At 43.2% G+C, this 15955-nt stretch overlaps 1 protein-coding gene across 7 annotated transcripts in view; it reads right to left on the reverse strand.

Annotated features, from left to right (window-relative positions):
- gtf2h1 (general transcription factor IIH, polypeptide 1) overlaps window positions 1-15955 on the reverse strand; it is a 155886-nt gene that overhangs the window by 46648 nt on the left and 93283 nt on the right. For all 7 annotated transcript variants that reach the window (XM_072518986.1, XM_072518988.1, XM_072518989.1 and 4 more), the window contains 3 exons: window positions 8760-8847; window positions 6067-6155; window positions 3038-3155 (listed from right to left, as the gene is read on the reverse strand). In XM_072518986.1, coding sequence (XP_072375087.1) covers window positions 3038-3155; window positions 6067-6155; window positions 8760-8847 — 295 coding nt within the window. The remainder of the gene's footprint in view (window positions 1-3037; window positions 3156-6066; window positions 6156-8759; window positions 8848-15955) is intronic.

The raw sequence follows: 15955 nt of genomic DNA on the forward strand, positions 1-15955 counted from the left end.
ATTCCTGGCTGACCAGCTATTAGCCCATTAGAGTCTGATGGTCTCTTTGTCCATGAATGTAAGGTTAGTTGCATATCTATAGCATGGCGAGAGGGAGAGAGAGAGAGAATGCTGTGTTGAACAGATTACAAGGATAAGGTTTCGGAAATCAACCGGGAAGGTCATGCAAGTTGCCATCGAGGCAGTCTTTGGAATCACCTGTCTGTGAAAGTGACATGAGAGCTACAGTGTTGTTTAATGGTAATTAGTGTGTTAAGGTTAAGAAACTACATGTAATCTGCTATGGATGAAGTTTAAAACTTTAAATATTATTTTCTTTTGTTTTAATAAAGTTTGTTTATAAATTAACCATGCCCTACTTATATTATCACTCCTGGAAAGAAACAGTTTTTCTGCACTGTCGTAAAATTTTAAAAGTTACGGCTCTGGTTCAGCCTCTTGGCCACTGTTGAGAGTTGACTAGGCATCCGAAACACTGATACAGTTCCTACAGATGAGAGAGTAGCTAATGTAACCCCATTATTTAAAAAGGGAGGAAGACAGAAAACAGGGAATTATAGACCAGTCAGCCTGATGTCAGTAGTGGGGAAAATGCTAGAGTGCATTGTAAAAGATTTAATAGCAGAGCACTTCGAAAACAGTGGCAGAATCAGACAGAGTCAGCATGGATTTACAAAAGGGAAATCATGCTTGACAAATCTACTGAAATTCTTCGGGGAGATAGCGAATAGAATTGATAAGGGGAAGCCAGCGGATGTGGTTTATTTGGACTTTCAGAAGGCATTTGACAAAGTCCCACATAAGAGATTAGCGTGTAAAATTAAAGTGCATTATGATGGGGGTAGTGTATTCATATGGGTAGAAAACTGATTGACAGACAGGAAACAAAGAGTAGAAATAAACGGGTCTTTTTCCAAATGGCATAGTGTCAAATGGGTTGCTGCAGGGATTGGTGCTGGGACCCCAGCTATTCATTATATGTATTAATGATTTAGATGGAGAATCTAAATGTAATACCTCCAAATTTGCAGATGACACAAAGCTGGGTGGGAGGGCGAGCTGTGAGGAGGATGCAGAGATGCTTCTGTGTTATTTGGACAAGTTGAGTGAGTGGGCAAATGCATGGCAGATGCAGTATAATGTGGATAAATGTGAGGTTATCCACTTTGGTAGCAAAAACTGGAATGCAGCTTATCTAAATGGCTATAGATTTGAGAGGGGAATACGCAAGGTGACCTTGTACACCAGTCGCTGAAAGTAAGCATTCAGGTGCAGCAGGCAATAAGAAAGGCAAATGATATGTTGGCCCTCATAGCAAGAGGATTCGAGGACAGGAGCAGGGATGTCTTGCTGCAAATATACAGAGACTTGGTATGGCCATTTTGGTCTCCTTAACGGAGGAACGATGTTCTTGTTATAAAGCAAATTCAGCAAAGGTTTACCAGACTGACTCCTGGGGTGACGAGACTGAAGTATGAGAGAGATTGAGTTGGTTAGGATCTATATTCGCTGGAGTTCAGAAGAGGGATGCAGTTAAGAACATAAGTGAGGCATGGAATAATCACACAATCACATTTGCATGAGAAAATTGTGTCCCGAGTTTGAGGATGACTTCCAAGGCTTTATGGACAAGGTTAAGAGGTGACCAAGAATGTTGTTGAAATGGGCGAAAAACTGAACTTTCAACATTGCACCAGACTTGATGAGTTGCTGGCATCGCATTCTGAGGAATTAGCTAATGAAGACCCCACTGAATTGGAACAGAAAAAGTGGCAGAGGAAGATGATGCATCCGCTTTTGAAGAGATTCCTCTGCGTAGTCTTAACAGCACACATGTTGGCTGAGACATTTCAATATTTGGAAGCTGCCATGACTCTGTTTAAGGAACATGCCCCCAGCATTGAATGCAGTGCATCAGGGGATAATGGCATGTAAAACATGTACAGCTGTTAGAGAAATTTACAAGGAGGAGAACATCTGTCCAAACATTCTTGGACACTTTTTTTGAGAAAGCCGAGAAGACTCCAGAAAAACCCAAATCCTGAGAAGATTCCAGCCAAGGACCCTTCAAAATGTCAACCAAGAACCCTTCAAAAGTCCAGAAAAGCTATCTCAAAGAAGTCCTTCCCTGAAAACCTCACCCAGCCAGATCCACCCATGACCCATGAATGAAGACAAATTAAGGCTTTTAAAATGTGTCTATGCTTTTAAAATCATTTGCAGTTAATGTATAGTACTATACAGTATATACATTTCTATGATTTTTAATGTCAATAAACATGTTGATATATTACTCAATTATAATGAAATGAAATGAAATGAAAATGAAATGAAAATCGCTTATTGTCACAAGTAGGCTTCAATGAAGTTACTGTGAAAAGCCCCTAGTCGCCACATTTCGGCGCCTGTTCGGGGAGGCTGTTACGGGAATCAATTAATCAATTTGAGTTTAAAATTCTGTGTTATTTTGCTGAAAATAGGTATCAGGCCTTGGTTCAGGAACCAATCCCCCATTTATAACATTGTTTATCATCATCATAAAATCAGTTCAAAGTTACAACGCTTCAACTTAAGATGCGTTTTCAGTTTTGTAGGTCCGATGACTGTTTCTGAAGTGAAAGTTCAAAGAGCTGTTTGGAGCAAAGATTTGTGGATGAAAGTTACGAATCAATGCATATATGGTGAATCCATTGCTCAAGCTCCGTTTTGGATATTCAGTAGTAGGACAACAAATGATTAAATGTGAATTACCACAGAAGCAAACTATTGTATCTTTGTCCATGGTTCACATTTTCTTTGTATTCATATGTTGCTCTCCATCATACATTAACTAATCAAATAGGACGTTGACAAAAATGAGCAATGATATTAGATGAGGTATAGATGTGCCTCATTCCCTCTTTGCAGTTCAGTTCTCATTTACAAAGCTTCATTCTACTCTACTCCTCTTTCTGTCCAGTTGAAACTGCAAACACAAACAAGATGATTTGTGTTCAGCAGAGGCACAAAATATTTATGCTTATTTTATTGGTCATACCTGAGCAAGACTGGGGCTGTAATTAGCCATTTCTTGTTGAATACAATGGACCGAGTTAATGATATCCTGGCTAGATGCGTAATGTTGAGACCGAACAGGAGTTGGACCATGAAAATATCTAAAAGAAAAATAGAAAAGAAAGATTGAATTTCACTAAAATAAGAATTGTGTTCCGTTAGCTGTGCTCTATTTTAGTTGCATATGAGCTGTTGTCAGAACATCATGAAGCAATATGCAGCGGCCTCTAGAATTTACTCAATTCCTCTTTTTTTCATACTTCAATCTAATGCGGCTCACTCCAGAGTTAGGAAGATCAACAACTAGGTTCCACACTTTAGTCCCTTTCTGAAAAGTTACAACTACAAACAAGTTAGAGTGCACTTATTACACAATGGGCTGCAATGGCCCCAAACTACAAAGAAGAAATGTTGTGGTAGCGACCCACCCTGAGTGCCAGAAAGGCCTTCCCTTGCTGGCCTGATCACTTTACATAGCCTGATATATTTGTGTTTAGGTATGGCACCATTGGAGGTTTTGTTCAGTAGCACAGCTGGAATTAGTTACTGATTGGAATGTCAGCCGAGTAAATTTGAGGCACTTCAGGACAGTTTGGCCAATATACCAAGGTTGTGTGAATTGTCCAAAAAGCAGTCGGTTATCCCCAATTTAACAACTACAATTCCATGCTCTGCACAAATAACAAAAATACTGACATTTTTGATTTTACATGAATGGTAACTTAGCCCGATGATCCAAACAACAATTGGCACCCATCCACTTTAAAAACAAGGGGAGCCTAAACCCATTCTGGTGCAGCAAAACAAAGAAAATGAATAGGTTCTTGAAGACAGATACAGATTAAAAATGATATATAAACAAGTGGCGCTTTCTACTGTATAAACTCATTGGAGAGTTAAGAGTAGCCTTCGGCACAAATTATTATGGTGAATGATACAATGAGTCACTCACTCTGGGAAGCATAAACATCTGTTCATGGCCCATGCCAAACCCTTCCTATTCTGGACTTTCCAGTTCTATTACCTTTCTCAAGTTCCTGGTCTCCAGCCTGTTCCTCTATAGTCCCCTTTCACCAATCTGCCCTCTCTTTAAGTTCCTAAACTTTCTACCCATTTGCAGGCAGTGGCAATACTATGTTAAGTGTCATTGCACATTTAAAATGTACTGCTGTATGTGACTGTTGAGACCTCTTCTCCGTGGATTTCAGGTTTTCTTTTTCAATGGTACTTGCATATGAATCAAGATAGGTTTATAGGATCATCATGGATTAGGACTATATCTTTTGGTTTGTAAGAGTTTTATAGTTTGAGACTATATCTGTAAATTTCAGAGAAATAAAAGGAATCGTGTGACATTTGCTTGAGTCTGACCGTAAACCTGGGTGGTTTAACTATTAATGACCAAGAGAAAATAAGATTATTTTATTATAATGGACGAGCCGGATGCTTACACCTGGGACAATGACAGCTATTTCTAGGTCCACAATGAGAAGAACCTAAGTCTCCGGTGTTATCGGCATCAAGTTGTTAAGAGTTACACTAGATAAGTCCCTTTTGTTTCTAAGGTGAAGGGCTGTTGTGATCAGAGATAGCTGATTAACATGTCTACTTGGATACAAACATAATGTGTTTCCCATTGTCAAGGAGAAAGGGACAGAGGAAGCCATTTTGAGATCAGGTTACATGCTTCCCTACAAGTCCAGAAATTTCAGAGAGAGAGAGAGGACTTGTAGTTTGTATTGTGTGGTCTGCAGCCAACTAGGAGGCAAGGAAGAAAAAGAGAGAGATGTTAGCCGGGCCTGCAACTTGAGCAATGAAAATGCAACTTTATTGATCACCACGCAGAATGTGGGTGGGAGCTCAGACTCAGTCTGAAGACCAAGATCATGTGGAGTTCAAACAAAGCTGGAAAGTTAGCTTAGCTGAAGCTGGAAGAAACGTTCTCAGAAATATCTTATGGTGGAATATAGTTTTGGTAAAGGAAATAACAGAAGTAAACCTTTGGGAGCTGCAAAACACACTGGACTAGTTTCAAGGGATTGGATGTCTATTTAAGAGATGGCGTAACGTAACACAGTTGGGGTTCGCAGTTGACATTAAAAGTAGAAAGGAGCAAACTCTGGTGGTTTAAAGTAGTCTCTAGTAAGTGTTTTGTCCTCAATCACTGATATGGTAAAACTTCTTTTAAAATATAAAATCCTAACATATCATCCTTTCAGCTAATAACTGGAAGTTCAAATTTATTTTTTAAAGTTATCAGTCTCTATAGAGATCACAACATCACAAATTTTATGATTGAGTTTTGTTCATTAGATATTTCAGTTACTAAGAAGAAAAAAAACTGACACGGGTACACATTTTTATATGGCTAATTTGGGTGATTCACTGGTCACCCTTCTCAAATTAATATAAGGGAAAATTCTAGTAAATTTATATACCAGACAATCAGCTGGAAGAAATTTAGTAGGCTGGAAGTTAGATGGAAGGAATGAGCAAAATGGAAGAAAGCATAACAGAAGAAAAACCATTGTGTTCCATTTATAAGAAGTGTGCTTCATGGTAAAATACTCAGAGAAATAAAGAGAGACAATTTGAGAATATCTAGAAAGAAGAAACAACTAGCACTATAATTAATTCTGCAAGGTTTAAAAGGTGCTGGAAAGATTTCTTCGATATGAGAAGTGGCAGTGTAGCCCTGCTGCTAACCATAGGAAAAAGGGAACTGATAACTAAGGTTACCACATTTATAAGGCATAGGAGAGAAAAAGGACAGATAGCTTTTTCAGGAATGCACTATCGTAAGTGTACCTTGAGGAAGAATATCCAATTATCTACCATGTGTAGAACCTAACTTTTATTCTTAGAAAGTTCAACCTTAATGTACAAAAACAGCCATTGCCATAAACGGTTACTGAATCAGTTTAAATGTCAGCACATAAGTTTGTGCATAAATTTGTATAATTCATCTACCTGTTTGGATCACACAATCCTGCTCTTTGATCACAAACCTACCTGTCAGCCTTCTTCAAATTTAGTGCAACTGTCTTTTTTGAGTTCTTCTCTCCCAAGTCTTCATATTCTATTGCTTCCTGTAACTTCACCTTCACAGAAAGAAAAATACCAACAATCAAACTTTAATATAAGCTGTATCACATTGTCCTACCCAATTGCTGTGCTCTCCTAAAGAACCATCACCCCATCTGATCTTGCCATTCTAATCCACAGACCATCCTATACCCCTCGCCTAATGTATCATGATATATTGGTCTCCCATTTTCTTTATCCCTTTCAAATAATTTCTAATTGAATTGAACTTCAGTTTTTAGCTCCAATCTGATTAGTTTGAAGTTAAACTTTCCTCTTTCCAGCTCACATGATATATTGAAACCACACAGCTGAGGAAAAACTAGAAGACAATTTTCTCCTGGGAAAATTAGATTTTAAAACTAGGCCATCTGAGCAATGAAGTTTCATTCTTAGACATGTCCTCAATCAAATGAGACTTCAAAAGGTGAAAAGTAACAAAGTACAAGAAAAGCAATTACTACAAAGGTCAGAAAATCAACTTCCTTGCAGAATGTGGATATTTGCAAAAGAGACATATTGGGAAGTACAGAATTTCAAGTGTAGAAATAGGCAAAAAGTGACTTTTCCTGTGTGTCAAGAGAATAATGAGGGTCAGCAGGATACTGTTCCTACACAGGATGCAGGTCCTCTATTGAATAGGGTTTGGAAAGAAGATGGGCAAGAATACCCCACATCAAGGCATTAAAGAAAGCATTGGTAAAGGTATTGGTCCACTGGATAGTGTGGGGAGCAGAGGGATTTGGGAATACAGGCTCACAGGATATTAAAGGCAGCATCCAAAGTTGTTAAAGCTGGAAGATAGGTTAATTGAATTCTCAAATACAAACAGAAAACATTGGGAAAACTTAGCAGGTCAGGCAGCATCAGTGGAGAGGGAAACAGTTAATATTTCTGGTTGACTACCCAAATGGAATTATAGATTCCCATCCCCACCACCAACTACAGAATATAAAAACTAAGAGGTAATGATGTGTCTATATAAAATCTTTAAGACCTATAAGAGTACTGTGAGAAGTATTAGGGTTCCACATTAATGAGAGGCTCTGAAGAGGATGCATCAATTTGGAAACACCAATACGAAAGAAAACTAAAAGAATTGGATCTTTCTTGTTAGAACAACAGCAATGATGATCAAAGATATTTTAAATAAAGAAAGGATGGGACAAACTGCTACCAGTGATGGAGGAACAAGAACAGTAAGGCATAGATGCAACATTAAACGTGAGACTTAAAACAGAGGCAGGAGAAATGAAGCGGTAAAATTCTCTTCCCAAGGCAGAAGCTTTGAAAGTCATTTCCCAAGGCAGAAACAATGTCAAAATCTAAGATTAGATCAGTGAAGTGGAAGAAGGAAGAGAGACTGAACAAATATGTAAAGAGGATGGGCTGTTGTGATTAGAACAATTTGCTCACATAGAACCCGGTCTGATCAGCCTCTCACGGGCAGCACGGTAGCACAAGTGGATAGCCCTGTGGCTTCACAGCACCAGGGTCCCAGGTTCGATTCCCCGCTGTGTCACTGTCTGTGCGGAGTTTGCACGTTCTCCCTGTGTCTGCGTGGGTTTCCTCCGGTTTCCACCCACAGTCCAAAGACGTGCAGGTTAGGTGGATTGGCAATGCTAAATTGCCCTTAGTGTCCAAAAAAAGTTAGATGGGGTTATTGGGTTACAGGGATAGGGTGGAAGTGAGGGCTTAAATGGGTCGGTGCTGACTCGATGGGCCGAATGGCCTCCTTCTGCACTGTATGTTCTATGTTCTCACTAAATGAGGTACAAACATTAATGCTAGGAGGGGGGCGGGGTTAGAGAGAGAGGGAGGGAGGGAAAGAGAGAGAGGGAGAGAGACACACAAGAGAGAGGGAGAGAGAGAGAGAGAGGATGCAATTGGTCTAGTAATCAAGAGGCCCAGATTAATGCTCTAGGGATATGGGTTCAAGTCCCACCATGGCAGCTTCAAAAATTTAAATTGAATAAATAAATCTGGAATAAAACTAGTCTCAGTAATGGTGACCAGGTCAACGAACATAGATTGCTGTAAAAAGGTCATCTAAGTTCACTAACGTCCTATGGGGACAGAAATCTGTCATCCTTACCTTGTCGGCCTACATGTGGCTCCAGACCAATAGCAATGTATTGACTCTTAACTTTTCTCTGAAATGGCTAGTAGGCCACTCAGTTCAAAGGCAATTAGGGATGGGCAGGCAACAAATGCTGGTTTTGTCTACATCCTATGAAAGAATAAATTAAATTAACTGTATTGTTCCTACCACAAACCCAGCTGCAATCAGCTAACTCAGCAGGCTGGGAATCAAACTGTGGAATTTCCTTGCTTGCCTGACTCAGTTTCTCATCTTGTAAATATACTGAGGCACTGGGGAAGTATCACTTGACTTGACTAGTGACCGAGCATGCTGAATCAGAATTGGCAGGTGAAGTGCTGGTAAATCTTGGATGGATGATTTTGTTCAATATTTAAGGTCTTGTAGAGTCTGTGCTTTTACCCCTGTTGTTGGATGCCACTTTGATTATGGTTTACCACACGAGAAGTCTGATATCTATCCTGTTTAATCTTTCAGAATGATATAGCTTCATTTGCTTCGCAGCACCCTTTATCCTTACCTTCTTGACTGGTGGCTGGAAACAATCTGAATCACGGGAATTACCATCGGTGCTGTTGTTCTCACTGTTCTGATCATTTTGGGTTTCTCTACAATGGGACACAAAGAATTACATTACACAATTATTCTCCAAAATCTTCATTCCTCCACCTCTGGCCTCTTTTCCATTCCTTCTCCCTCCAACGCATTATTAGCAGCTGTATCTTCAACCACCCAGGTACAACTCTGGAACACCACTCATACACCCCCAGCCTCTCTTGTCTGTCTACTTACCCATCTTCCTTTAAAGATTCTCCTTAAATCATGCCTCTTTGACTACTCTTTTGATCACTACCCTATTTTCCTTCATGGCTTTATAAAGCACATAGGACATTCTTCTACTTTAAGCATACTACATAAATGCAAGTTATTTTATCTAGAAGATCTCCTATGATGAGCTGGAGGATACACTATTTTAAAATTGTATGTTACCAACAAAATGTGACAGGGAAAATGTGACGGCGAGTGGCACAAGTTGTGAAACACTGATAGAAAATGCATTTTATACACAAAACTCTTAATATATTGCAAAGTCAAGAGTGGTGAAACAGGGATAACTGAATCAAGGCTTGCAGATGTAACTCAGTTACCATTTAAACGCATGTATTTTGCCATTTATTTGAGATATTTCCATTATAAATTCCTATGTCTGCACACAAATGAAAATTACCGTTCTAAAGTTATCACTCAATTGTGCTCTCCTGTTGGCATGGGTCTAATTAAAGGTTTTTCATTTGAAATTCAACTTTAAGAAACAGAATTTTTAAAATCAGAAATCCAACTGAAATTAGGAAAGAAACTATCTTTCTCTCACTATCAATTAACCTCTGTATGAACTTCCAGTGACAGGGATGTGCTGAGCAGTTGCACATCAGGTGGCTCTCCTCCAGAATACAATAAAATAGGCACTTTAGGAAGAACTTAGCCCGAAAATTCAGACTTATTTTACCTACAAGCAAGAAAGGAAGAGGAAAGGTGCCGTTAGACAGCACATGGGAGCTCAAGTGGCCGCAAAGAAGGTAGGAGCGGAGGAAAAGGTCAAGAGCAGTGAGCAAGCGAGACAGTGGACCCATGAGATGAGGAGTCCTCGGGCACCCCAGGAGAGGGAGACTGACAACCCCAACAATGACCACCCTCCCAAAAATCACCTCGAGATTGATGGAACACATTCCTTACAAAGGAATTGATGGCAATGAGAGAGGCGATTAAAGTAGAGATCCAGGTGGCATTCAAAGTGGTGGTGATGGAGCCATTGGTTGCCATGCGGACGGCGATCGACGGAATGGGGAAGAAGCTGGAAGCTCAGGGAAAGACAATCCTAGAGCTTGAAATGGCATTGATGGACCAGAGCGACAGAATTGTTGCTTTGGAGGCCGAAATAATAAGGTTGGTGGCGACCCAGGGGAGCCTGAAGGGGAAGGTCATGGATCAGGAGAATCGGTCTCAGCGCCAGAAAATCCAGATCATGGGCCTGCCAGAGGGGATCGAGGGCAGGGACAAGACAGACTGTGTGGCCCAGATGCTGGGCAACTTAGTAGGGAGGAACAGCTTCCCCAAGCCGCATGAGATCTCTGACCGAAGCCCAACTGAAATTAGGAAAGAAACTATCTTTCTCTCACTATCGATTAACCTCTGTATCGAATTCCAGTGACAGGGATGTGCTGAGCAGCCGCACATCAGGTGGCTCTCCTCCAGGGGAGCAGCCATGGGGGATAATCGCCAAACTACACGGATACCAGGATCTGGAGAAGATCCTGCAGTGGTCAAGACATAGCTGCTGGGAAGGACATAGAATACGAGTCTACCAGGACATTGGTGCAGACCTGGCAAAGCACAGGGCAGAAGTCAACCAAGCGAAATCCAATCACAGAAAAAGTGAAGTAAAATTTGGAATGCTATTCTCAGCCAGGCTCTGGGTTTCGTTCCAAAACAAGGATCATTATTTTAACATCCCGGCAGAGGCAGGTAGGTTCATGCAGACAAATGGCCTGGACAAAGGGCAGACAAGGCAGCATTGAGGACGAGGCAGAGAAAGAAAGGAGAAAGCACAGTGGGGGACTTGAATGTTTGCATGGGGCAGTACTGCCTCGCTTTGAGCATAAACACCAGATCACAGGAAAGGGCGAGGGCAGCAGAGAGCAGGAGAGGGTAAAGAGGAGACAGAGGAACAGCTATTGATCAGGCATAGGAAAGGCGCAAGACCAGTCTCAGGATGGGAGTCACCACACTAACAGGGAAAGCTAGCGCTAGGAAGCATGAAAGCAAGGGTGGGGCCACGGCGTACCTTCCGGCAGGGAGGGAGCGTCTGGCAAGAAGGGCAGGGAAGAAAGGGGGTCAGAGGAGGGAAGGGGGACCACGAGGGGAACACAATGATAAGGAAGAGAAGGATTTCAGATTGGCTTCAGCAGTAAGCTTCAGGTTGAGGGAACAAAATGGCGCCATAAGCAGCCACTTTGGAGGGTCCCTAAACAAAGGGGAAACCCAGAGTGCAGGGGTGCACCCACGTGGCATACAGATAATTGGTAGCCTGTTGGATTGCCCCTGGACAAAGGGAAACCCCGGAGCGCAGAGACCCGGCCTCATGGTGAGATCGGCAACCATTTTGGATGGTCCCCGAACAAAGGGAAACCCCAGAGTGCAGGGGCACGTCCACCAGGGGGGGGGTTAAACTGCGTACAGAACCCATTGATAGACCGATCAAACTGCAGAACAGAGAAAAAGACAGGCATGGCTAGGGAACTGGGAACATTCATGGAGCAGGTGGGGGTGGTAGACCCATGCCGGCTTCTATGCCCACATGAGAAGGAATTCGCGTTCTTCTCACCAGTACATCATGTATATACCCGTATCGACTTCACTGCAGTGGGGAAATAGTCAGAGCAGAATACTCCGCAATAGTCATCTCCAACCACGCTTCACATTACATGGATGTGAGGTTGGAGATGGTACCCAATACCCCACATGGAGGTTGGATAAGGACCTCTTGGCCAATAATGTCTTCTGCCAGAAACCATCACAAGCCATAAGCGAGTACATTACTAACAACAAGAATGGGGAAGGCTCACCTTCTATGTTCTGGGAGGCACTGAAGTCAGTGATTAGGGGAGAGATTATAGCCTACAAGGCACGAAGAGAGGGTGGCCAGGTAGCAACGGATCGACTCCTGGAGGTCGACAGAAAATGCCCCGAGCCCCGACTGTAGAGCTTCTGGCGGAGAGGAAAAAGCTACAAATGTACTTTAACCTGCTCTGCACCAGGAAAGCAGTGCATCAACATTGCCAGACATGGGGGACCCTGTATGAACACAGAGAAAAAGCCAGCTGCCTGCTGGATCACCAGCTGAGAAAGCAGGCAGCCACGAGGGAAATAGCGCAGGTAAGGACAACATAGGCCGACTGGTAGTTGAACCAAAAAAGGTCAACCAAGCATTTGAGGCCTTTGAGCTCCCGACGGGGACTCGAGAGGAAAAATGGTTCCTTGATGGACTGGACATGCCAGTCATGGGGGATGATAGACGGAGGGACCTGGAAGCACCAATAGGACTAGGAGAGATCATGGAGGGTATTAACTCCATGCAGGCTGGGATGGCGCCAGGACTGGACGGGTTCCCGTCTGACTTCTACAAAATATTTGCACCAGCTCTTGCCCCGCACCTATGGGAGATGTTCGCAGACTCACTAGCGAGTGACACCCTGCCTCCAACTCTAACACAGGCCGCCATATCGCTGATACCCAAAAAAGACAAAGACACAACGGAATGCAAATCATATTGACCCATTTCGCTGCTGAACGCAGAAATGAAAATACTCACAGGTCTTAGTCAAGAAACAGGAGAACTGTGTAGCAGAGGTAGTCGCAGAGGACCAGACGGGCTTTGACAAGAGTAGACAGCTAACTGCAAACATCAGGTGATTGTTGAATGTAATAATGACACCTTCCGGAAAGAGAACACCAGAGATGACTGTCTTCCTGGATGCAGAAACAGCCTTCGACAGATTCGAATGGAAGCACCTCATTGAGGTACTGGAGCAGTTTGGGCAGGGGACGGGGTTCACCTCATGGGTGAAACTCCTGTACAACGTCCCCAGGGCGAGTGTTCGGACCAATGACACCAGCTCCGAATACTTCCAGTTGGACAGATGCACCAGGCAGGGATGCCCATGTCCCCGCTCCTGTTCACCCTGGCAATTGAACCCCTGGCGATTGTCCTGCAAGATGCAAGAGGCTGGAAGGGTATCCGAAGAAGAGGCAGAGAGCAGAATCTCACTTTATGTGGACGATCTGCTTCTCTACATCTCGGACCCACAGAACAGCTTGAAGGAAATCATGATGCTCCTGGAAGAGTTTAGGGCCTTCTTGGGCTACAAACTCAACCTGGGCAAAAGTGAGGGTTTCCCGGTGAACCTGAATGGGGGAGGGACAGAGGTGGAAGGTTTCCCATTAAAACTAGCCCAAAACAAATTCCGCGACCTGGGGATCCAGATAGCCCACGACTGGGCACGGAACCACAAGTGGAATCTGACCAATCTGGTCGAGGAAGTTAAAAAGGACCCGCGGGGAGACGGCAACGCACACATCCAGCCCAGTGATGGTAGCTATGCTAAGAACCTGGAACTAGATGAGACAGCACTTCAGTTTAACCGAGGTGTCCACCATGGCCCCCATCTGCACCAACCACAGGTTCCCACCACCCATGCTAGACGCCACCTTTAAGTCGTGGAGAAGAGGGGGGTTGGGTAAGGCTAGTGATTAGGGCCTTATACACGGGGGACAGACTTGCGATCTTAGAAGAGCTGACAGACAGACTGGAACTACCGAACGGACAGGAATTCCGACATTTAAAAGTCAAAAACTTTCTCCACAAAGAGACGACGAGGTACCCGAGAGCCCCAAGAGACACACAATGTTGGAGGAGCTACAGGAAGCGGACAGGATGCGGGGACACATAGGGACGACATTTAGAGAGGGCGAGAGCATCACTGGACGAAGCAAGGCAGAAGTGTGAGGATGAACTAGAGACACAAGTAGGGTGGGGACTCTGGAGCGAAGCACTAAGTAGAGCCAACTCCATCTCCTCCTGTGCAAGGCTAAGCCGCATGCAGTACAAAGTGGTGCACAGAGCACACCTGACAAGAACCCAAATGAGCAGGTTCTTCCTAGAGGCGGGGGATAAGTGTGAACGGTGTCCGGATGGCCCAGCCAACCATGCCCACATGTTCTTGGCATGCCCCAGGCTTGTCGGATTCTGGACAGCCTTCTCCAAGGCAATGTCCAAGGTTGTGGGGGTGAAGATGGAGCCGTTCCCGAGAGTCTTCAGGGTATCGGTCCAGCCAGAACTTCATATGGGGAAGAGGGCCAACGACCTTGCATTTACTTCCTTAATCGCCCGCCAGTGAATCCTGCTCGGCTGGCGATTAGCAGCACCAGCCACAGCTGCAGACTGGTTGGCAGACCGGTCAGAATTTCTCCATCTGGAGAAGATCAAATACACTATTCGAGGTTGGATGGTGGCTTGCACAAAATGTGGGGGCAATTCATCGGCCTGTTTCAAGACATGTTTGAAGCCAACTACAAATAGAAAGGGTGAGGGGCGGGTGGGCGTACAGGAACCACTAGGGCCACGTAAAGCAGTCAGGAACATGGGGTGGGGGGTGGGGGTGGGGGGGGGGGGGAGGGAGAGACCGATGGAGGGGGCCAGAGGATCCCCCCACAAAGCCATAAGAGCAAAATGAGCGTCAAATGAACCATCTATGGCAGACGAAAGGGCCCAAGACAGGGCCCGAAAATAGCGGGAAAGTGGGGGAGGGCAAAAAAGGAACACCATGTAAATTGTAAACAACCATTTCAATCTCCTGTAAATTGTAAAATTCAATAAAAATATTTGTTCAACGGGGTGGCATGGTAGAGCAGTGGTTAGCACTGCTGCCTCACGGCACCGAGGTCCCAGGTTCGATCCCGGCCCCGGCTCACTGTCTGTGTGGAGTTTGCACATTCTCCCTGTGTCTGCGTGGGTTTCACCCCCACAACCCAAAGATGTACAGGGTAGGTGGATGGCCACGCTAAATTGACCCTTAATTGGGAAAAAAATAATTGTGTATTCTAAATTTATATTAAAACAAATATTTATTTAAAAAATTAACCCCTGTATCTCTCTCGCTACCTCATTCGCTGTTAGAAATCAAGTGTCTTTTTCATATGTTTAGGCCAATAGCATCTCCCTGTTCTGTCAAAAAAAGCATAATGTAATCAGTTAGCTTCAACTGGTGCTTACTTTTCAAAAATTGTTAAAAGATGTTCTCGCTTATCTATCCCCACTTGTAACTACAGGTTTTACAACAAAAAAGGTATTTTTAGTAATTTTTCAGACACTCAAGTAGTATGTACCCTGCTCCGCTTTGAAAAGAGAGATATAAACATTACCTCAATAAAGCTTTTAAAATATGCTTCCTTGTTTTTTTTATTATTTTGGGAAATGTTACTGAACTGAAAGCACATCTTACTGAATGGAACTGATATCCTAGGATATCATCTCAGCATTAGCGCTCTGGACGAAAACATCAGGTCCAAACCCAGGCTTTTGGGAGAAGAAAAGATCTTCAAATTTTAATGAAGAAACTAAAATGTTAAAAAAGGGCAACTTAATGGATAAAATGAAATGTTGTGAAAAGTATTGTTTCAAACTTTTCCTGAATCTTATTTTGATCATAAAATTCATGAACTGAGAAAAATTACAGACAAATCTTTTTAGAAAGCAGTTTTATTAAAGTATGAGGAAAACATTAAGTCAGTGATCAAATTCACCCTTGGTGCACCATCTAGTGGCGTGGCAGGAAATAGCAATAGAAATTTCCCATTAAATCATCACCCAGTGCTGGGACAGCTTTGCAAGTGTTGACACTTTTAACTTCCTATAGGATATGTTAGATTTCAACACCGCAAATGCATAGTGCATAAAAAAATGATCGCTGATGAGTTTGGATATGGTAAGAAGTGCATCAGTAGGCGCCACAGACTGGAAGGTCCGAGGACATATTCCTAGCCTGCACTCAGTTACACGAGTGTAACCCAAACAGTAATTTAGTTGAAGGTCCTTGTGTCTCTGGACTATGGAGGGGAAAATTCAAGTTGGGCTCCAGCTATTGATTACTATCCAACGCC

Source organism: Scyliorhinus torazame, chromosome 10 (assembly GCF_047496885.1).
Source record: "Scyliorhinus torazame isolate Kashiwa2021f chromosome 10, sScyTor2.1, whole genome shotgun sequence".
Taxonomy (NCBI): domain Eukaryota; kingdom Metazoa; phylum Chordata; class Chondrichthyes; order Carcharhiniformes; family Scyliorhinidae; genus Scyliorhinus; species Scyliorhinus torazame.